General features: G+C 35.9%; 1 protein-coding gene and 1 long non-coding RNA gene across 2 annotated transcripts in view; one reads left to right on the forward strand and one right to left on the reverse strand.

The window, feature by feature from the left end:
• Positions 1-6,629, forward strand: part of LOC118653807 — a 39,890-nt gene extending 33,261 nt beyond the window's left edge. Inside the window, exons 2-3 of the long non-coding RNA XR_004966889.1 lie at positions 4,484-4,540; positions 5,415-6,629. This is a non-coding gene — a long non-coding RNA (uncharacterized LOC118653807). The remainder of the gene's footprint in view (positions 1-4,483; positions 4,541-5,414) is intronic.
• Positions 1-19,537, reverse strand: part of RADX (RPA1 related single stranded DNA binding protein, X-linked) — a 54,044-nt gene extending 34,507 nt beyond the window's left edge. Inside the window, exons 1-10 of the mRNA XM_036304586.1 lie at positions 18,863-19,537; positions 16,313-16,455; positions 14,960-15,152; positions 12,913-13,021; positions 11,619-11,710; positions 11,390-11,512; positions 8,036-8,140; positions 6,571-6,735; positions 5,272-5,432; positions 3,715-3,881 (exon numbers count right to left, since the gene is read on the reverse strand). Coding sequence (XP_036160479.1) covers positions 3,715-3,881; positions 5,272-5,432; positions 6,571-6,735; positions 8,036-8,140; positions 11,390-11,512; positions 11,619-11,710; positions 12,913-13,021; positions 14,960-15,152; positions 16,313-16,455; positions 18,863-19,505 — 1,901 coding nt within the window. The 5' untranslated portion in view covers positions 19,506-19,537. The remainder of the gene's footprint in view (positions 1-3,714; positions 3,882-5,271; positions 5,433-6,570; positions 6,736-8,035; positions 8,141-11,389; positions 11,513-11,618; positions 11,711-12,912; positions 13,022-14,959; positions 15,153-16,312; positions 16,456-18,862) is intronic.
• Positions 19,538-23,776: the final 4,239 nt, after the last annotated feature.

Consider the following 23,776-nt stretch of genomic DNA (forward strand, 5'->3'; position numbering starts at 1 on the left):
GCTGCTGATCAACTGAACGCTGTCTCCGTGTCATTCCTTCTTCGCTGACTCCGTCTACACCTTTGGGGACCCCTGGACCTGCTGGGGTTGGACCCCAGCATCTAACTTCAGGGGAAAATCCCTACCTGGGGAAACAACCTTTCTCAGAGAGGTGGCCTTGGTTAAAATACATAGTGCCAAGAAGGTGAGCAAACATATTAAGAACAGTATGCCATATATGCCAGGTCCCTTGAAACAGCAAGGATGGACCGGCTCCCGGCACTGGTGGAGCAGGGCAATGAGAAGGAAAAAGGGGGGCATCTGTAACACTGTCAACAATAAATATTAACAACACAATTATAATACTTAGACCTAACTGACATGTATAGAACACTGCACTCAAGGATGATGGAATTCACATTTTTTGAGTGCATATGAAAAAGCATTTACCAAAATTGACCACATGTACAATTTAAGAAAAGCCTTTCAACACATTTCAAATAATTAAAATAGTTCAGAATATTTTCTCTTTCCAGAGTGAAGATAAGCTAAATTAAATTTAAAAAATGCAACTAGAGATTCTCAAGTGATTGGAAATGAAATGATATGAGTCTGAAGAGAGTCACACTGAAAACCAAAAAAATGTTTGAACTAACTGATAATGAGGTAGGAGGTGGCTAAATCAGTGCATGGAGAAAAATGTATAGCAAATATGCATATATTAGAAAGGAAGAACCCAAAAATCAATGATTTAATTTTCTAGCTCACATAGCCAGAGACAAGCTCAGTATATAACCCCAAACTGAGTCTGATTGGACATAGCTATTACAAAAGATTAGTGTTAATTAAAAAAAATATATAAATGATTCTGTACTTCACCTTCTTTATTAGTTTCTCAGTTTTGTTGCTACTGCAAAGAAACCAAAACTGTTAATTATATACAATTCATAATGGAGAAGTTTATGTATAAAAGATCCATGCTTAAACAACTGATGAACAAATTATTTTAAATTAAATACATTTATCGCCGAAACCGATTTGGCTCAGTGGATAGAGCGTCAGCCTACGGACTGAAAGGTCCCAGGTTCGATTCCGGTCAAGGGCATGTACCTGGGTTGCGGGCACATCCCCAGTGGGGGATGTGCAGGAGGCGGCTGATCGATGTTTCTCTCTCATCGATGATTCTGACTCTCTATCTCTCTCCCTTCCTCTCTGTAAAAATTCAATAAAATATATTTAAAAAAATAAATAAATTAAATACATTTATAGTATTTTAAGTTAAAATATAATGCGTACATAAATTAAAATGTTTATTTTTGGGTTACTTCCCATTTTAAATTAATTTTCAATTAGTCCATGCTGAGCAAGGCAGATGTGAAATTATTTGGAGACAGGGTCACTGAAGATGTAATTAGTTAAGATGAAGTCATACTGGAGTAGCGTGGGCCACTAATATGACAGATGTTTTTATAAAAAAGGGATATTTGAACACAGATACAGATTGGGTGATGTTTCTACAAGCCCATGAATGTCAAAGATTGTCAGCAAATTACCAGATGCTAGAGGAGAGGCATGGGGCAGATTCTTCCTTACAACCCTCAAAAGGAACCAACCCTGCTGACACCTTAATTTTAAAGTTGTAGCTTAAAGAACTGCGGGACAATAATTTTCTGTTGTTTAAGCCATACAACTTGTGGTACTTTGTCATAGCAGCCCTAGAAAACTGATACAGATTTCAGTACCAGGAAGTAGGCTGCTGCTGTAACAAATAATTAAAAATGTGGAAGTGGCTTTGGAATTAGGTATTAAGTGGAGGCTGAAAGAGTTTTGAGATTCAGTAACAGAATAAGCTTCGACTGCTTTGAAGAGAATGTTGCTAGAAATATGGATTTTGAAGGAGAACCTGTTGAAGACTCAGAAAGAAAAGAACAAAGCTGTAGACAAAGCTTCTGTTTCTTAGGGAAAACACATATTGTCATGAACAGAATGTTGCTAGAAATATGAATGTAAATGGTGCTTCTGGTGAGGTCTCAGAAAGAAATAATGTCTAATTTGAAACTGGATGAAAGGTGATCCTTGTTATAAAATAGTAGAGGACTTGGCAGAATTGTGTTTTGTTGGATGGAAAGTGAAACTTGTATGCAATGAACTTGCATATTTAGCTGAACTTACAAAGTGTTGAAGGCACAGCTTGGTTTTTCCTTGCTGCTTATAGTAAAATATGAGAGGGTAGAGACATTTGTAAAGAGAATTGTTAATAAAAAAGGAACCACACTTCAATACTTGGAAAATTCTCAGCCTACTCAATTTCAAAAAATGAGAAAGTTTGCTCTGGATAGAACACCAAGGGTACTGTTGGCGAACCATTTGCCCAACACATTAGGCTTGTGACCTGTGGGCCCAATCAACTATCTCATTTGGCATACTGTTAGCTTAGCCAGTGGTTCTCAACCTTCTGGCCCTTTAAATACAGTTCCTCATGTTGTGACCCAACCATAAAATTATTTTCGTTGCTACTTCATAACTGTAATGTTGCTACTGTTATGAATCATAATGTAAATATCTGATATGCAGGATGGTCTTAGGCGACCCCTGTGAAAGGGTCGTTCGACCGCCAAAGGGGTCGCGACCCACAGGTTGAGAACCGCTGGCTTAGACTGAAGGGATATAGATGAGAGGAAATGAAGAAAGGCTGTTTGGTTTCTGGAATTCTAAAGTCAGGAAATGACCTGATAGATATATCCAGCTGTGATCGTGTGTTATTCTTTTTAAAAAAGGGAAGAATAACCCTGAGGGTAAGGCCTTTTCTTTATGAAGGTAGAGCCATCACCTCAGTTCCAGAGTACAGAGCCAGCTACCCACTCAGGCTGTCACCTGTTGAGCCCAGAGGACATAGTATCATGCCAAACAGGATAATTCTGGAGCCTTAAAATCAAGTGGAACTGATCCTGCTAGATTTCAAACTTGCTTGTGACCCATGATCCTTTTCTTCCTTGCAATTTCTTCCTTTTGGAATGCCTGTCCCACCAATTGTATTTTGGATAGATAATGTGTAGTTTCACAAGTTACAGATAGAAAATAATTTTGTCTGAGGATGAATCACCCTGCATCTCATCCACACATGATTTAGATGATATTTAGATGAGATTTTGGACTTAGAGTCAACGCTGGTATGGGTTAAGACATTTGGGGATATTGTGATGGGCTGAATGTATTTTGCATGTGAGGACATAAATTTTAAGGGGCCAGAGGACAGACTAATAATATGTAACTGATTACATTTTCAAGGACAGTGAGAATGTGACATTTCAAAATAGGGTCACTGAAGATGCAGTTGGTTAAGATAATATAATATTGGAGTAGACCAGTACCCCAGAATGGATCCGTAATCCAATGTGGATGGTGTCCTGATAAAAAGTGGAAATCTAGACACAAATTTACACATAGGGAGAATGCCAGGTGAAGAAGATCAAGGCACAGATTGGGGTGATTCTTCTATAAGCTAAGAAATACCAAATATTGCCAGTAAACCACTAGAAGCTAGGTGAGAGTCATAGAACAGATTCTACCTCACATCTCTTATAAGGAATTCACCCTACCAATACCTTGATCTTGTACTTCGTCAGCCCTAGAAAACTAATACAGCTTCTAGTACAATTATGCATTTTACAGGCTAGAAAGAAACCAACAAAACAACCTAATATTCTATGTATGTATTTAATACAAATGACTTACAGTTTGGCAAATGGCCCTTGCAGAATCCTTTTTTTCTTGGGAGGGCTCAAACTTGTACATGTAGTTTGACAACTCACAGAACCATCATCTTGATTCTGTTTACCATCTAGTTCCTGACTTTGACTTTCTTTTATTGCTGTTTGGGATGTTGAGGGTTGGTTAACATTCTGAAACCAAAAATTTAGAGAAAACATTTAAAACTAATTCATTGAAATTATTTATCTTAAAAGTCTACAATTTTAGTTTACTCATTTTTCATAATCTTAAGAGTTGTGACAACATGTTGAAATAATAATAGTGCTTTTATAAAGATGATTTATCCTCATCCATCTTCTATTAAAATATTTTTAAAAGAAAAATAAACAAAAGTCCCTCTTATATTACTATAGCTGAAAAGTTGGATTAGATGTGTATTTCTGTAAGAACAGTAATCCTAGCCAATTTGGCACAGTGGAAAGAGTGTCGGCCTGTGGACTGAAGGGTCCCAGGTTCCCTTCTGGTTAAGGGCACATGCCCAGCAGGGGGTGTGCAGGAGGAAGCTGATCAATGATTCTCTCTCATCATTGATGTTTCTATCTCTCTCTCCCTCTCCCTTTGTCTCTGAAATCCATAAAAATATATTTAAATTTTAAAAAGGATCCATAAACAAATATTTAAACAAATAACTGCAGTTGTGTTCCAATAAAACAAAAGCATAGCAATCCTAGAAATAATTTAAAAAAATAAACTCATAGGAAAAATTAACTTTTTTTGTCTTGATTATGCCTAGATTTCAGAACTGGTGTCTTATACAACATTGGCTAAGACTGCCATGCCAGATCCAGAGGTAAGAACTTCCGGTGGAAGTGTTCCTAACGTTCTGGTCTTGACAAAACGTAAGAAAATAATATACAGACATATTTCATTTTATTGTGCTTTGCAAAAATTGTGTTTTTTACACATTAAATGTTTGAGGCAACCCAGTGTGGAGCAAATCTATTGGCACCATTTTTCCAGTAGGCTCAGATGATGGTTAATCTTTTCAGCAATAAAGTATTTTTTAAATTAAGGTTATGTAAACTGTTTTTTAATTATAATGCTATTGCACACTTAATAGACTATAGTATAGTGTAAAAATAACTTTTATATGCACCGAGAAAACAAAAATTCATGTGACTTGTTTAATTGCAATATGTGCTTTATTGCAGTGATCTGGAACTGAATTCACAATATTTCCAAGGATGCCTGTAATAATATATACCACTTGGGAATTTAAATAACAACAATCAAGATAGGCTTAAATTGTGTAGAAAGCAAAATCAAGATACCAAATTTTGAGGGCCTTGGGAAATATCAGAGGCTATGACCTTCTGCCCAGCCTGCTCCAAAATAAATAAATGACAGAAAAAAGAAACAAAAAGCAACAATGATCTTTCCCCCCTCTTGGTTTTACACCATTAAGAAGAAGAATAAAAAAAGAATCAATGCATGTGAGTTCTGAATAAAATGAACAAGGTACAACTGTAATTATGATCACAGCGTTTTCAGCAATATACTATTAATTCTCTGGTGCCATACCCGAACTCTTTCTGATGCTGAGGAACTTCCAGTTGCACTGCTACGGGGCATATACTTTATAATAGTAATTATTCCCTGAATTGCAATGCGTTTTTGTTCCCTATACTGCAAGTTTTCAATCTCCTTCCTCACTTCACTTATAGCTGTCAGGAGCGACTGAACTGCAAAAGAGTAATTCCAAGGAAATTGTAAGTTTTAAAGAACTGAGATGATAAAAATAAAAACCAGATTTGCAATCTAAATACAACTTGAAATTATAAACTTGCCACATAATTTAAATTTGTGAGGCTTTGTGTTTATATTTGGCATCCTCTTATGTAATTTTTGTAAAATAGGCAAAATATATTAATCAGTTAAATCATGATACAGTCTTCTAGTCTGGAATTTTAATTTGAAACAGAAATTTTGTATATTGAATGTAATTTATAGATTATATTTCAGACTAAAAAGTGTTGCCTAGCCACTGCATAGACACACACATTTTAATATTTCTAAATATATACTACAAATTGACGGCATTATAAAGTGCAAAAGGATGCCAATACAGGGTGGGGCAAAAGTAGGTTTACAGTTGTTCATATGGAAAATAATACAATAGTTAATAAATAATAATATAAGAATAAACTGTTTTGCATACTCACAAATGTAACTACTTTTGTACACCCCTGTATATTGGATATAACACAATCGAGTGCTACCTTTAAATAAAAATGACACCCAAATCAATGAGATGCAAAATGAGTACTGATAGAGAGACCTAATGTTAATTACTTTTAATACAATTAGATATGACAATTGAAAAGTTTAACACTTAAGTATATTGTTTTTTAAAACTGTAGGATAATTGCATGGTTTTGGGAAAAAAAGAGCAATTTTGAAATACTGACCTATCATCATCTAAATACTATACTATTTCATAAGAGTAGCATAATGCAGTTTTCAATATCTTGATATCAAATTGCCCAGTGTTCCCTTTGATATCTTAGTTTCTCTAAGTAATGTCATAGGAGTTGAAATCTACTACGGTCAGAGTATATCTCAATGACATTAAATTGAGATATTATCTCTATTTAGTCATCGTCTATGTTCCTTCTTTTCTTCCAGTCAAATAAAATGAAAATATTAACTTTAGGACACATGATATCTTTAGATCTTCAGAAAGACAGCACTATTATCAGGAAGTGTTGATACATTTTGGCTCACCCCCATATAATAAAAGAATAAAGAAGACTGATATTTCATACACCATACATGTAGCATATAAAAATATCATTTAAAAAGTATCAATTTTATTAGTACCTTTTACAGAAGTACTATACTTCGAAAATGTCTCTGGCACTGGGGGATAGGGGTAATATCCACCAATAACAGTATTCTTCATTTCCCCAGAATCAGTCTTTGTTTTAATCCAGTGAATAAAACTTTTTACTTTGGTATCATTGGCATATGGCTGGCCTCTATGACCTATTTGCAAGAAGGGTAAAGAGAAAAATAAGGGGGGAGTGTAAACCAACTTACTGTAATAAACTGAATGGACTTTTTTGTATAAATACAGTTTAATATTAAAACAGTTTCTTATATCACCAAGAAAACAAGTCATGTTCACTGATTCTCGATATAGAGGATAATTGTACTCAATATGCATACTAGAGTTTTAATGGACTAAACTGTAGCTGTCTACAGGATACTAAAAAGCCATATGAAAAAGAAACTAATAACTGGGATTTTTTTAACTATCCAAATGGTTGGCATTTTCTTTAAAATTGATTTTTAAATCATGTATTATCTTGAATATATCGCATCATGTATGAACTAAATTGCCTATAAGTATAGCTCAACATTTTTTAAAATTAAATTTTATTTGGGTGACATTGATTTCAGAGAGAGGAAAGGAGAGGTAGAGATAGAAACATCAATGATGAGAGAGAATCATCGATTAGCTGCCTCCTGCACGCTCCCTACTAGAGATTGAATCTGCAACACAGGCATGTGCCCAGACCAGGAATCTAACGGTGACCTCCTGATTCATGAGTTGATGTACAACCATTGAGCCATACTGTCCAGGCAGTAAAGCACAATGTTTAAATTCATTTTCTTAAAGCACACTTAAAAGTGCTATTTACATCTGATGCTATTAGTATTTATAAAATGAGGTGTTGACAAAGATGTGCGTTACACACTTCCTAGAACTCTTGACAAATTTCCTAATCACCAATATGGTAGCATTCTAGTAAACACACCATTCCACAGTACTCCCTCACTAATCTGGAACCTTTTATCTTTATTGTTTTGACCCCATTATCAAAGGGAACAGAGAAAAATAATGTACTTATAGACAAGTAGTGTGATTCTTCTTGCTATATAAGTAAATTGTGAGATCCTGAGGCCAAAATTTGATGCACATTTTTGTTTTACTCAGTATTTTAAAATATTGCTAAATTGAATTCGTATTGTGATGGAGGGCCTAACAGTTTTCAATCTATCAAATAATTTATGATTATCTACCTTATAGCAAATAGGAATTAAAGTTAGCCAAAGGATATAAACACAATTCTCCAGTGAGTCACAAAATCATTGCTTCAATCATAAATAATCTAGAAGAAATATATTTCATAGGCTAAGTATTCTTTTAAAACGTTCTTATAGAGATAAAGAAGATGAAAATAGAACTATCTTGTGGTTGAATGTTGTCATGTAAAAGTTAATTTAATGAAGAGAAAATATATTACATTTCCAGTAGAGCATATACAAAGACATTGCTCACCGATAATAAATATTTGACTCTCATTTGTAGTGGTGAGGTAAAGCAGTTTAGGTACTTGATTGTTATTTCTGACAACTTTCAACTGTGTACACATGAAATATGTCACTGTAGAAAATGAAAACACTTATGAAAGAACTGCATTTCAAAGAGGACATACCAAGATCAGGATTTAACACAGTGCTTCTCAAAAATTAATAAATATAGAAATCATCTAGGACAATTATTAAAATGCAAATTAAGATCCAGTAGTTTTAGGGTAGGATATGAGATTCTCCATTTCTAATGAGTTCCTAGGTGATACTAGTGCTGCCAATCCCTTGACCACACTTGGAGCAACAAGGATTAACACTTACCTTTTCCTTTAGATAACAGACTTAACACTTACTTTTCCTTTAGAATATACAACAGCTGCACCTAACTGAAGTCACTACTTGCTGCACAGTTGAAGAGTGCAAGAGTCTTTCTAATGGGGCACACAACAAAATGTGAACAATTATTTCCTAAAGAGAAAAAAGGCTTAGTTTCTCCAAGATGTTTTCACTGATTAACTCAATTTAACATTGATCCCTAAAGTACTCCTTCCACCAGATAGGGCTATAGAGTATTAATTTCAATTTGCTTAGGAAAAATATTTTACATATGTTGACCTTAAGTAGACTTTAAGCCTCAATGACAAGGCTTGTTGCCTATTATTTTTGTTCACCTTGCTAACAAACTTGATAGGCTAAAAAGAATAACTGAAAATAAGATTATGTCTTCAGACTTGAATTACTTTCAAGAGCTATCAATTATTTTTAAATATCTATCAGTTTATTTGGGAAAATTTCATTAATCCAACAATTTCTAAAAATTTTAACTCCTTACATGGCAAAACAGTTATAGTCTTGCAAACCAGGAAATAAAAAAATAAATGTAAATACTTCTAATCTCACAATAACAGTAAGTTCTCACTTGAGAATAAATATTTTCCTAGAGCATGATATATAACTTCATTTTCTTCATCTTATATTTACTAGATCTTTATTTTATAGCAATAAAAATAAAGAAAATCTGTTCAAATGACTAAGAATAGTTGTCTTAATATGTATTGTGTTTCTTTTACTTCAAAAAACTGTACAAATATGTGAGCATTCATGGTTAAAGATGTTGATAGAGTAGTATTAACAAAATATTTTATTCTAATTTCATGGCTGTTAAAAATCAGACATGGCCTGTTTTTCTCAGTGGTTAGAGCATCGGCCTGTGGATCCAAGGGTCGTGGATTTGATTCCTGGCCGAGGGCATGTACCCCGGCTGCATGTTCACCCTGGCCATCTCTCTCACGTTGATATTTTGTGTGTTTTTTTCACTCCCACCCTTACCCTCTCTTTGAAAAATAAATGGAAAAAATATCCTCGGGTATAGATTAAAAAATAATCAGACATTCATATCTAACACTTAATAGCTGTTTGACATCCAGGAGATTACTTAACCCACTGGACCTTTGTTTCCTTACCTATAAATTTGTAAAAAACGTCAACTCTTTAAAAGGTAACTGGGAGTACAAAATGAGATAACATCTATGAGCATTTGATACATAGTAAACATTCAATATTAGTTTCCCTTAGTTCTTCACTTTCTTAAAAATTAAAAAAAGATGCCCTGCTACCAACTAATTTGGGTATTACTACAGAAGACCCTTAGTCATGTTCCCCTTCATAGGCCTAAAACCCCCATAATACTCACCATTCATTAAGTGATTTTTTTCCCTTTCATTTTTGGTCAAAAGATGAAAATAAATTGTAACTGTTGTCAATTACCATATTAGAGAAAATCTCACCAAAGTCCATACAAACCTTTATATATATATTCTCACAAGAAATAGAACATGCATGCTTGGCAACATTTCTGTGAAAAAGCATTATGTAAAACTTGTGTCAGTTTGTTGTTTAAAGTGAGTACAAAGAGAAACCTGGCAATAAAACTCATCTAATATGAGGTAATAGAATTGTCATCAGAGGTCATTGCTACCAATCATTTATGCCTCTGGAGAAGTTATATAGCCCCGCTCATCTTGGAAGACCAGGCCTTGGTTTTCGCTAAAGCTGTCTTTCTGCCCTCTCCCCCAGTAGTTGGGGTAAGGTTTGGTTATAGTAAGTTATACTTAAAAAAATAATCTCACAAATAGAGGGTGGAATCTGATGAGATAATATCTGCATAGTGTATAACACTGTTTTGCAATAGAGAATAAAGGGGTAGCAGAACAGTCCTGTACTAGGTCTCCAAGTCTTCTGATCTACAATTTCTACCATGTTGCTGATTTTATTTTTATTATTTTAAAATTATTTTTAAATGATTTCAGAGAGAAAGGGAGAGGGAGAGAGAGGTAGAAAGATCAATGAGAGAGAATCATCTATCAGTTGCTTCCTGCATGCGCCACACTGGGGATCATGCCCTCAACCTGGGTACGTGCCCTGAGCGGGAATCAAACCATGACCTCGACCTCCAGGTTCACAGGTCGACGCTCAACCAATGAGCCACGCCAGCTGGGAATGTTGCTGATTTAAAAAAAATTGCATGTAGCCAAGACTGAGAGTTTCCCTAATGTTAACAAATATTTAACAATCGGTATTTAATTCATATAATCAATCATTTAGAAAATAGTAAAATAGCACATCATATCTAAAATAGCTTGATACTACAAAATCAAAGAAGGAAAAATTCACTTAAGTTGTTAAAAAGTATTATGCATACTTTTTTCTTATAATAGATATAAAAACTAACTTGTTATATAAAATATATAATAGGGTGCTTCTAAAATGTTTTCAATTAAATAAAATTAGTGAGGAAAAAACACCTATATATCTAAATGAATGCAAGGGGAAAAGGTCAATGACAAAGTAAGTAAAATATTAACCAACTGTTATAATACCACCAACCTAATACTAATTTAATACTCAAATGGAATCATACTTATCATTGTCAAATTTAACTACACAGCCTGCCAATCTCCTACCAATTAACTCAACATTAGGAAAGTCTTCATTGTCTTTCCAAGTATATACAAAGGAAACTGACTACCTATGTTTTAGTTTCACCAAATCTTATGCTTTTATGTCTGAAATGCTAACAATGAGAATAAGAGCACCTATTTTCTGAAAAACTAGTTCAATCCCAAATTAATTCTGAATAAAAAACCAGAGGGTGGTTAACATGTAATACCAAATATAATATTAATATAGAAATTAAACATGCTATCAGATAGCTTGAATTTGCTAACTCAGTATTATGACCCTCTATAATTAAGTTTAACATTTTTAAAGTTAATGCCCCCACTTGAAAAAATAAAAAGATAAAGATATTGGAACTGAGTACTTGGGCAAATATTTTCAAAGATTTCTGGCTGAGATGTAGAAAACAGTTCCACAATGAATGGTTGATCTGAAGTCCCATCAGCAATGTGAATCCAGCGATATGACCAAAAATCTTCACCGTTTTCTATATAGATATAATATTAGAATAAATGAAGGTAACTCATTATGCACATATAAACACAGAACTAGTCACTGAAATCCTTTTATTACTTTCAATTTCAAAAGCTTACCTCTCTTTTTTAACCGCTGGACCCTTCCTACAAAAACTAAAACGCCAACAACATCACAGATTTGCTTTTCTGGCATATCATCCAGTTCTGATCTAAAAAAACAAATAGTTAAATAAATATTGTATCTTTAAACAGTAAAAAAGTATTTTAGAACTATGATTGTGAAAATGTACATTTACATAATTAATATAGCAAAATTTCGGGTAGATTTTGAGCAAATTATAATATTTTATTTCAGTGACTAACATTGAAAATTATTTAAGACTAGGGGCCCCGTGCACAAATTTGTGCACCTTGAAAGGAACTGTGGACCGCAAGACTGCAGTAGGCACAGGGGCCGGTCTTGGTCCATTCTCCATACCCTTGCCTGTCCCCTCCTGCTGCGGCCCCTAGTCCCCTGTCTGCCAGCAGCCCCCGCTGCTGCCTCCGCTCCCATGCGCTGATGGCGCTGGCCCCGCTTGCACCTGCTGACAGTACAGGGTGATTGGGATGGGCGCCAGTAGTGGGTGCAAGCGGGGCTGGCACCATCAGCAGGTGTGAGTGGTGGCTGCTGCCCTGATCGTCTCTCAGGAGCAGGGGGGAGGTGGAGAAGCCCTCAGGGGTGATCAGGGCTGGTAGCTGCTGCTGGCACCTGCTGATGGCGCCAAGTGATCAGGACTGGCGCCAGGCACTAGAAGTGGATGCGAGCGCTGGCTCCAGTGCCGGCTGTGGGTGCAAGCAGGGCCGGCCCTGGCAGTGGGTGCGGGTGTGGCTGGCACCGGTGGCAGGTGTGAGTGCTGGGCAGTACTGTGGCGCATGGGAGCAAAGAGTTTGTAGTAACCACCAGAGGCTTGCCCCAATGACAGCAACTGGCGCCCCGCCTTGGTCTGGTCACCCCCATTCACCAACTCCACCATCCCATTGCGGCCAATGCCCACCATGTTCTGCACACGCCCCCCCGGTGGTCAGTGCACATCACAGCAACTGGTTGTTCGGTTGGTCCACTGTTTGGTCTATTTGCATATTAGCCTTTTATTATATAGGATATTTTATTTTTTTATTTTTATTTTTAAATATATTTTATTGATTTTTTACGGAGAGGAAGGGAGAGGGATAGAGAGTTAGAAACATCCATGAGAGAGAAACATCAATCAGCTGCCTCCTGCACACCCCCTACTGGGGATGTGCCCGCAACCAAGGTACATGCCCTTGACCGGAATCGAACCTGGGACTCTTCAGTCCACAGGTCGACGCTCTAGCCACTGAGCCAAACTGGTCAGGGCTATATAGGATATTTTATAAGAAATTATTTTACCTTGTGATAAAGCGATGATTTAACTTTGGCAATCTCCATTCTGGTTTCACCTGCCCTTCTGGAATGATATTTATATTAGTTGGAGGATCTCGAAGGTTCAAGCAGACCTCTGAAAAACAAATATATCACTTTAATATTATAGTTAATGCACATAAAATAATATACATGTGTACAAATTGCATAGGAAAAAAATAGACTGAATACTTTTGAGCCCAATACTAAACTTAAGAACAAGGCCATTATCAAAAGCTTTCTTTACCTACTGCTACATTGTCACATCCTCTTATCTCCCCACCAAAGGTTCAACATACCTTAAATTTTATGTTTTATCATCAACTTAATTTAAAAAAAAGGATATTTAATCACTTACGTGTTTTTGTCCAAACAAAATACCGTTTGGATTTCTTTGTTTTTGAACTCTAATAGGTGGAATCATATCATATACAGTATTCTAGGGCTACTTTTTTCCTTTAACATTATGGTCCCAAAATTTATTCATGCAGTTGCATATAGCAGTTTTTTTTTTCATAGTCATTGCTGAATAATGCTCCTGGATTTTGGCATACTTCAATTTTATTTAACCATTACCATGTTGACAGAATCAGGATTATTTCCAGTTTTTGCTACTATAAAGAATGATACGATGAACTTTTTGTACATATCTCCCTGTGTACACAAGCAAGAGTTTTCTAATGTATTATACTTAGGAGGGAAATCCAGAATTGTAGAATATGCAAATATTTCCCTTGGCAGGATAATTCTAAACTATTTTAAATTAAAGAACTTTTTATAGTTTCATCAACAGTGGGTAAGATTTCCCATTGATCCACATCCTCTCCAAATTTTGGTATCATCAAATTTCTTATTATTTGTCAGTCTAGTGACACAAAATGGTAATTTGTTGGGGTCTTATTTTACAGTTCCCATATTACTAATTATTTTGAAAAACATTCTATAAACTTATGGTTCATTCAGGCATGTCCTATTGTTAATAATCTGAGGTTTTCCAAAATAAACATATATTTAAGGAAACAATGAATAAAGGTTACATTGTCTGAACATTCTCTAAGTAATTAAGCTTAACGGATTAGCTAGGAAATTTAGAATATATAGAAATACAGGTCCAGTATAAAACTATTATAAGCAAAAACAATACTTATACTTTTTGATTGATGGAATTCACAATTTTGAAAAATGGAAATGCAAGAAAATATCATATCCAACTCTTAAAGCAATCACTTAATATATTAATTCTAATGCTCCCAAAATATTTAGGGTGATGCAAAGATGTCATAACTTTGATTTTAATACCAATTAGAAAGAGCCCTTTCAAAATTGCAGCAATTGGCAACATTTGAATATTGGCTATAGGTTAGATAACAGTATTGTATTAATTTTAAATTTTCTGATTTTGATAACTGTATTGTAATTATGTACTAGAGTGTTCTTGTTCTTAGGAAATACATATTGAAAGATTAATGATGTGTTTAAAGGTAAAGAGGTATGTATAATGGCTGCCACTTACTCTAAAATGGTTCAGATGACAAATATATATATATATATATATATATAGAGAGAGAGAGAGAGAGAGAGAGAGAGAGAGAGAATGATAAAGGCAAGGTAAATGTTAACAATGGTTCAATCTGTGTAAAGGGTATATAAAATTTTTTATACTATTCTTCTAATGTTTATGTAAGTTTGAAATTATTTCAAAAAAGCCCTTTTGAATAGCAGCTCATAGTAACAAAAATTACATTCAAGTCATTAATATTATAATGAAAAATAAAAGATAATAAAAATAAGTAATCCCAAGTGGAGCTTGTTAATAAACAATGAATTGCTCAGATAATTTTTCTTAATAAATGCAATAATAAATAAATATACTCATTAAGTGACTGACTGGAAATTTTATCGATACAGGAATTTAAAGGTTTGTCAGGTTCTAACAGCTTTAGTAATTTTTAAGAGTCTTTGGCTGATATGGTACTTCGCAGATTTATAAAAAATATATAGTCATAAAAGAAACAAAATGCATTGAATACTTAACCCATAGTAGAAATTTGTTTGATCTGTGGATCCACAGGGAGAGGCTGCAGCCTGAATGGAAAACTCTTTTTAACAGAATAATCTTGAAGCAGAAGAACTAAGCCAACCTGCAAACATTTATACCACTCAGGACACAGGGCATTCCACATGATCACTGATACAGTTCCTGAATTGTCAGCAACTTCCAAAAAGGTCTGAAAAGATGAGTAAAAGCACACACATATTTGTTACTTTTATCTACAGGATGTTAAAATTTTAAGACTGAGGAAGTAAAACTGTAGGGGAATGACTAAATAATTTATGATATATGAAAGAATCTATAACTATGAAAAGTCATAATGAAGAAATTTTAGTGATATTAGAAAATACTTAAGAGAATGTTGACTAATATAAAATTTTATGTGCTATATAATTGCCAGTTTGTAAGTTAATTTAATACGAAATGACATAGTCATATGAAGTATAAGACATGCATGCATACATATACAAATATGAAATATAGTATACACATGATATCATAGATATGTGCACATATAGAATATATGTGTGTGTGGATATATGATATATACATACAAAATGAATAAAACACATTATAATGCAAACAGTGATTCTGGTATGATTTGGGGTGATATTATTTATCAGTCTTACTTATATAGATTTCTACATTTTCCAAATTCTCTAAAAAAATACACAACTTTTATTTTAAAAGTTGAATGAAACACCCAAAGTGATTCTTGATAACAGTGAAAATAAAGTAAAATATTAAGTAAAAAAGGACAGAAATCAAGAAAGTATTCTCATCAGCATTATATGGCACAGACAGTCAAGATAGCGCAGAAACATGTCAGATGGATTTGACAATTAGGTCTCTAGTGAGTGACCAGTTTAAGAAAAATGCCAAACTAATTGTGTTGAGAAGTAAATGAGAGGCAAGTAAGTGAAAACATCTAGTGTAGATTACTTCTTCAAGGATCTTGCCTGAAGAGGAGAGAGGGAATAGAGGAATCTGAGGTCAAAGGATAATTATTTTCCTTTTTTAAAATGGGAGACTAAAGTATATTTATATTCAGGTATAGAAAGCACAGTAGAGAGGAAAAGGTTGAAGATATATAAAAAGGTGTGAAGGAGACCGACTGGATCAAGGAATTAAAGGTTGTCAACAGAAAAAGAATTTATTTTTATAAGAAATTACATTAGAAAAATACCTTCAAATAAACATCTATGTACATTTTAAAAATTATTAAATTTAAGTTAAAATGTTATTTAAATATACATTATTCTAATATGGAGTCAGGTCTGTAAGTTATAATCTATAACTGTTAAATTAACATGTACTCTCTTATCTTATTTATACCTGGTATGGCTCAATCATCTTTTTATCGGGTTTTCCATAGTATCTCAGTCTTGATTTATGCATGATTCTCACAAGCAAAGCAGGATAATTCGTTCTCTTAGTCCAGATCATTTCAAGGTGAGCAAGAGAAATTATTCTGGTATCTAGAATACAAAAAAGAAAAAATCCTACTTAATATCTCGTGGTAATTTCAAAATTATATTTTAGTGGTTAAAATATCAGATATAAGTGAACAAAAAGAAAGCAACCATAGCAAAATGGTACCATACAAAGAGAATGTAAAAAAAAAAAAGTATCTTTGAAAAGTTCTTAGGCTGATATTTTATAATTATCAAGAGAAATGTTTATTTATTTTTTAAATATATTTTTATTGATTTCAGAGAGGAAGGGAGAGGGAGAGAGATAGAAACATCGATGATGAGAGAGAATCATTGATTGGCTGCCTCTTGCACACCCCTTACTGGGGATTGAGCCCACAACCAGGGCATGTACCCTTGACCTGAATTGAACCCTGAACCCTTCAGTCCACAGCCGACGCTAGCCGACGCTCTATCCACTAAGCCAAACCAGCTAGGGCCAAATATTTAAACAAGCAATTTCACTTTAGGAATCCATCCATCCAACAGAAATAATTAAACATAATGAGCACATATGTGTATATCTTAATGATGTTTCGCCTTGGATCTAAAATTGAAAAAAACGCACACCAACTTCCTAAAATTACAAATTACTCATTACATGGGAATCCTATATATGTCATAGATTATGTGTATATATCATAAATCAACATATTATATAGAATAGCTGAATGACCTTCCAGACGTCCAGCTGGGGTTGCAAGGGCCAGCCAAGGCAACCGGGGCTGCGAGGGCTGAGCCCCTTGCACTAATTTCATGCATGGGGGCTCTAGTGATTATATAAATCATCATACATCCATAACACGGAAGAGTGTATGAAGATGTCATTAAAAATGTTTAAGATAAGTGGAAATTGCAAATCATGTGACACCAAATAATTATATTTTTCAAAGTTACACACCAAATGGCGGACAGTTTGGAGTTTTGAGAAGAAAGCTGAAGGCATAGAAGGAGGTAAAAGGGGCCTTTCATTCCACCCCAACATTTTATTAAAAATTTCAAACATACAGCAATCCTGAAAGAACACCAATATACCTACTTCTAGATTTTGTCATCAAAATTTTACTGTACGTGGGTCTTAAATTTTTAATACAATGTACTTTTTTAAACCTTTGGATTTTTAGCACATGGACATTGCCTTTTGTAATAAAAATACGGTTTCAATAATGAACATATATTACTTTCATAATCAGAAAAGTGAAATCCAATTTTTACAAATTATTATTGCCTAAATTCTTCTAGAGTACCATTTTTCATTTATAGATTAAATTCTAAAAATAAAAATGATCAACCCTTATAGTTGTAATGCACCACTGAGATAAAAAATCATTCCATTAGTTCATCTCTGAAACTACTATCTTGCCTTTAAAACTTAAGTTATTTAAATAATCATTGGCTACCCATTTCTGTAATATCCCCCCCTTACAACTGGATATCACTTGAACTGCATATTTTTGAAGCAGTTATCTTTTTACTTTCAAGTTTGTTGCTGTTACACATCATAATAAGATTATCTATGGTCTAGTATTATGAGCCCAATGTAAAAAAAACAACACAAAAACCAAAAAGTAAAACAAAATTCCAAACACCTGAAAAGCAGTAATGTAGAAATTATCATCTTTCTCCCTCTAACACTTTTGCTTGTATTTTTTCCATTTTTATTTCTTCCCCATTCCATACATGTACATGCCCATAATATAATCATTCCCTTTACTTCATTGTTTTAAGATAAAACATATTTTAGAGCAGTTGCTGATGACCAGTTGACATTTTCAAGTTAACTTCCTATTTCTGACCCAGAAGAATTGAACTTCTCAGATCAGCATTGCCCGTGGTCATAAGAAACATAAACATGAGAATTCCAAGTCTTCCCACAAAATCACAAGTTCGAAAAGCTATTATTTACATAACTGCTATACTCAAAGACATAAAATGGCATTTCATTAATGTAAATTATTAAGGAAAAATCATAGAACATTCTTTTTTGAATGAAGGTTAAAACCACAAATATTTACAACTTTTTATTTCTAATTCAAATCAATAGACACTCTAATCAACACAGTACTATTTCCACAAACTGGAATGGTAATGACGTTAAGATCAATTCCACTGGTCAAACGTACAATGAACACTTAGGACTGCTGACTGCAACACCACTAGGTTTGACAGATTAGTTTAAGATGTAATTTTTAAAAATTAAGATTATTCAGACACTTTCTGAACAGCCACTTACACAATCAAAGCAAGACAAGGGCTGTGCAAATTTCATTAAGCGAGCGTCTCTCCGTCACTGAGGAAAAACTGTCTAGCACTCCCAATAAACAATACCGACATTCCCGCTTCCTTTCCCATTAACATAAGCACCCCAAAACTATTTTTACACCCCGTCCCGTGGTTACCTCCCATTACTTACTGTTAAAATTGTATTCCTCAGGTTGCTTGTTCGTTAACCAGATATCTCCATACGGATCTTCGTTATTCCACAGGGCAAGGTAATGACTCTTCCCGCCTCTTAAGGGCCTCTCGGGTATCTCCTGGTGCGCACTATTTCTGAAGGGAGTCGCTAAAGAAATGGTGTCCAAGGTCTCCACACAGTCGACATTATCAATGCAGAGGATACCCTGGCCTAACCTTTTCTCGTTGTAAAGACACGAGACTCTGAAAATTCTCATTTTGATGCCAACTCTCAGGATATTTTTAGAGACCAGAAAGTTTAGTCTGGGATGGAGAAAGCACTTCTCCTGATACACCCCGTCTGAAACGGTAACATCATAGCGGTAACGGGATCGTTTGCGAATTATGTCTCCCGGCTCTTCTTCTAACAGGTACCGTTGGACGGCCAGCACAGCGACAGGATCCACCTCCGAGGGAGTGAGCCACTGGAGAGGTGAGTCTGTTACTTGCTCAAGAACCTTTTGGATCCAGGACCTCGGCCCTGGGGCACCGGCTTCAGGTCTCACTCCTCCCGGGGCCCAAGGCCAATTTACCTCAGAATCCTGCCGGTCCACCCCAGCAAGTGAGGAGCCTGCCTGAGGCTGGTCTTGCTCACCAGGCATGGTGAGAAAATCGCGTACACTCTTTATTCCTAAAACCTAACTTGCTCTGTCCAAAACTGAGAGACTAAGAAGAAGAAGAAGCGCCAGCGAGCGAGTGAACGACACGACTCTGCCCCCTCAGACTGGCGAAAGCACCCGCTAGGTCACAATCTGCGCGCGCACACGTCGGCTCTTTAGCCCCGCCCCTTGGTAGGCGCGCTCTCTACATAGAGGTCAGGTCACTAGGCTTCGCATGCGTGGTTACGTCGCGGGACCTCTGACCCCTGGTGGCCGCGTTACCTGCGGGCTACCAGGAAAAGCATTGGTTGCCATGGTTGCCAAAGTTTAACAAGAAGGAGGGGGAGGAGCACTCAGTGACTTTTCAAGAAAGGATGGAGCCCAGACGCAATGTAAAAGAGAAGGTGACTGGAAGCGGGGTGCAAGTAATCATTTCTCAGTGTTTTCGGGGGTTTGGCCTTGGACTAGGAACAGAAAGTAATTTAGAGTTGGTTAATATACATAAATGTGATAACATGGGTTTCCTGTAGTATGATTGAAACCAGATAATATATCCACACCCTTCAGGACAGTTTCTAACACAAAAAGTCCATAAATGTTAGTTACGATTGCTATTATCATTAGTATAATTGTAGAGTGCAGGGCGAATGAATTAGTGATTAAGTGCAAAAGAAGACAGAAAATTAAAGAGCTGCCAAGTGGGGAGGAGGGGCAGGAAGAGATTAACCAAATAATTTATATGCCATGGACACAGATAATACTGCAGTGAAAGCTTGTGGGGGGAGGAGGTGAGACGGGGTGAAGGGCGTAAAAAGGAGGAAAATGGGGACATCTGTAATACTTTCAACAATAAACATAAATTTAAAAATGTATTTATGTTTTAAGCAATACCTGGCTTAACGTACAGCTAGGATATAGAATTTCAGAAACTATCTCTAAACTACAAAGAATATATAGACAGTCCTCAGGTTACGTTGGACTCAACATACGTCGTTTTGTGGTTACATTGCCATCTTCCATTTATTTATAAAAAAATAAAGTTCCGTCATTTTGACGTATGTACATATGTGCTTTATGTTTTTTATTATTTATTTACCACAAGTAAAGGTCAGGAATTGTTATCTTTCTTTTAATTTTTTTTTTTACTGTTTCACTTTATTACTGCTGTGTATGTGCTCCATGTGAGTGACGCAGGTGCTTATGTAGGTGGGTTTTGACTTACCACAAAAATTGCGTTATGTTGCGCCATAGGAATGGATCTCTGAACAAACCCGAGGACCTACCATATATGGAATGAATGTAAAGTGAGAAAGCTGGTAATAGCCAGAATTGAAAATAAAACATGTTATATGTACCCAGATGTATTAGTATACAAAGAATGTAGTAATTGCCTTAAGAATTCATTTCGAAGATGGTTATAGGCTTCTTTTAATTATATTAGTCTCCCTTTGCTTCTATTTCATCATTATTTATTTACTACTATATGCCCAGTGCACGAAATTTGTGCACGGGTAGGGTCCCTAGGCCTGGCTGGTGATCATGGGTGATCGTGGCCTTCCGGCTTCCAGCCAGGGCCCCCCTTCCTTGGCTGGTAGCTGCCGGCCAGGGTCTTTCTTCTTTCTGCGCTGCCCCCTGGTGATCAGCGCACATCATAGTGAATGATAGAATTCCCGGTCTCCTGGTTGAACTCCCGTGGGGACACTTTGCATATTCGCCTATTATATAAATAGATTTATGAAGTCCCTACTATGAGGTGGGCACTATTCTAAGGAGATGGGGATAACAGTACTCATGCTCCTTTAGTCAAGCTTTTTCTCATTGCTTGGCATGGGAGAATCTGCCATTATTCATATTTAATGAATTCACTCATTGTACACATATTTCTTGAGTATCTGCTCTGGACCAGGTACAGTCTTGCTATGAAGACCAAAACACATAAGGGGAAAGGAAGTGGATGAGGCATGAATTAATATTTTATATAGAGCATGATTAGGGAAGGGCTCTAGATATTAAGAAATTGAACAGAACAGAGACCTATACGAAGTGAGTATATAGATATTATAGGAAAGGATGCTTGAATCACAGGGAACAGTAAAAACAGATTTTATGAGACAGGAAAATACTTGATATTTTTAAGGACATGAAAAAGTCAGAGGAGGGGTGAGGGGACAGTGGTAGGAGATGAAGTCAGAAAAGTAGACGGGTTCTGTAGGCTTTCCTCTGATTTGAGAAGAGTGACATATTACAGCTTGAGTCCCACATCTTTCATGAAGCCTCCCATGCCAATTCATTCTAGAATGACTGTTGAGTGTTTCTTTCCCACGTCCTGCGTGGGTCAGGGTTCAGAAACTGGAAGCAGAGCCGCACACAAATGAAAATGAAAAGACAAGAGATAATTGGAAATATTGAGGGACCAGGCGGGCAAGTCCACCTCAAGGGGAAGGACTTCCTCCCGTGCTCAGGCTTCACCAAGCTTTTATTGATCCTGGGACACACCCATAGCATAGCCCTTAGGCAGGTGACCCCTGGCAACAGGCAGGCTAGCCCATCAGCAAGGATTTACATAATAATAAATGGGGGAGTTGTTTCAGCTACCACTGTCTGGACAAACAAAGGTGGTGCCTAGCTCCAACCTTTGCTAGGGCTTCAAAGGCACCCAGCATTTGGGAGGTTCTCTGTCTACGCTTATCAGATAGTGAAGGCAATAAACACTTTCCCACAAATGACCTTTCTTTTTTTTGAATTTTTAAAAATTAAATTTATTGGGGTGACATTGGTTAATAAAATTATATAGGTTACAAATGTACATTTCTATAACACATCATCTGTATAGTGCAGTGATGGCGAACATTTTGAGCTCTGTGTGTCAGCATTTTGAAAAACTCTAACTTAACTCTGGTGCCGTGTCACATATAGAATTTTTTTGATATTTGCAACCATAGTGAAACAAAGACTTATATTTTTGATATTTATTTTATATATTTAAATGCCATTTAACTTAACGAATATTATACAGACTCCCGACAGCAGACCAGAGGAGCGCAAGAATCAAGTCAATGATTTGAAATGCGAGGAAGCAAAAAACACCCAACCGGAAAAGCAAAATGAAAAAAGAATCCAAAAATGCGAGGATAGTGTAAGGAGCCTCTGGGACAGCTTCAAGCGTACCAACATCAGAATTATAGGGGTGCCAGAAGATGAGAGAGAGCAAGATATTGAAAACCTATTTGAAGAAATAATGACAGAAAACTTCCCCCACCTGGTGAAAGAAATGGACTTACAGGTCCAAGAAGCGCAGAGAACCCCAAACAAAAGGAATCCGAAGAGGACCACACCAAGACACATCATAATTAAAATGCCAAGAGCAAAAGATAAAGAGAGAATCTTAAAAACAGCAAGAGAAAGAAACTCAGTTACCTACAAGGGAATACCCATACGACTGTCAGCTGATTTCTCAGCAGAAACTTTGCAGGCCAGAAGGGAGTGGCAAGAAATATTCAAAGTGATGAATACCAAGAACCTACAACCAAGATTACTTTATCCAGCAAAGCTATCATTCAGAATTGAAGGTCAGATAAAGAGCTTTATAGATAAGGAAAAGCTAAAGGAGTTCATCACCACCAAACCAGGATTATATGAAATGCTGAAAGGTATCCTTTAAGAAGAGGAAGAGGAAGAAAAAGGTAAAGATACAAATTATGAACAACAAATATGCATCTATCAACAAGTGAATCTAAGAATCAAGTGAATAAATAATCTGATGAACAGAATGAACTGGTGATTATAATAGAATCAGGGACATAGAAAGGGAATGGACTGACTATTCTTGGGGGGGGGAAAGGGGTGTGGGAGATGCGGGAAGAGACTGGACAAAAATCGTGCACCTATGGATGAGGACAGTGGGTGGGGAGTGAGGGCGGAGGGTGGGGCGGGAACTGGGAGGAGGGGAGTTATGGGGGGAAAAAAGAGGAACAAATGTAATAATCTGAACAATAAAGATTTAAATAAAAAAAAATAAATAAATGCCATTTAACAAAGAAAAATCAACCAAAAAAAATGAGTTCACATGTCACCTCTGACATGCATGTCATAGGTTCACCATCACTGGTATAGTGCATTGTGTGTTCACCACCCAAAGACAAATCTCCTTCTGTCACCATATATATGAACGCTTTTACCTTTTATTACCCCCACACCTCCTCCCTCTGGTAATCACCATACTGCTGTCTGTGCCTATGAGTTTTTGTTTGTCTTTCTTGTTTGTTCATTTGTGG

Source organism: Myotis myotis, unplaced genomic scaffold, assembly GCF_014108235.1.
Source record: "Myotis myotis isolate mMyoMyo1 unplaced genomic scaffold, mMyoMyo1.p scaffold_m19_p_4, whole genome shotgun sequence".
NCBI lineage: Eukaryota > Metazoa > Chordata > Mammalia > Chiroptera > Vespertilionidae > Myotis > Myotis myotis.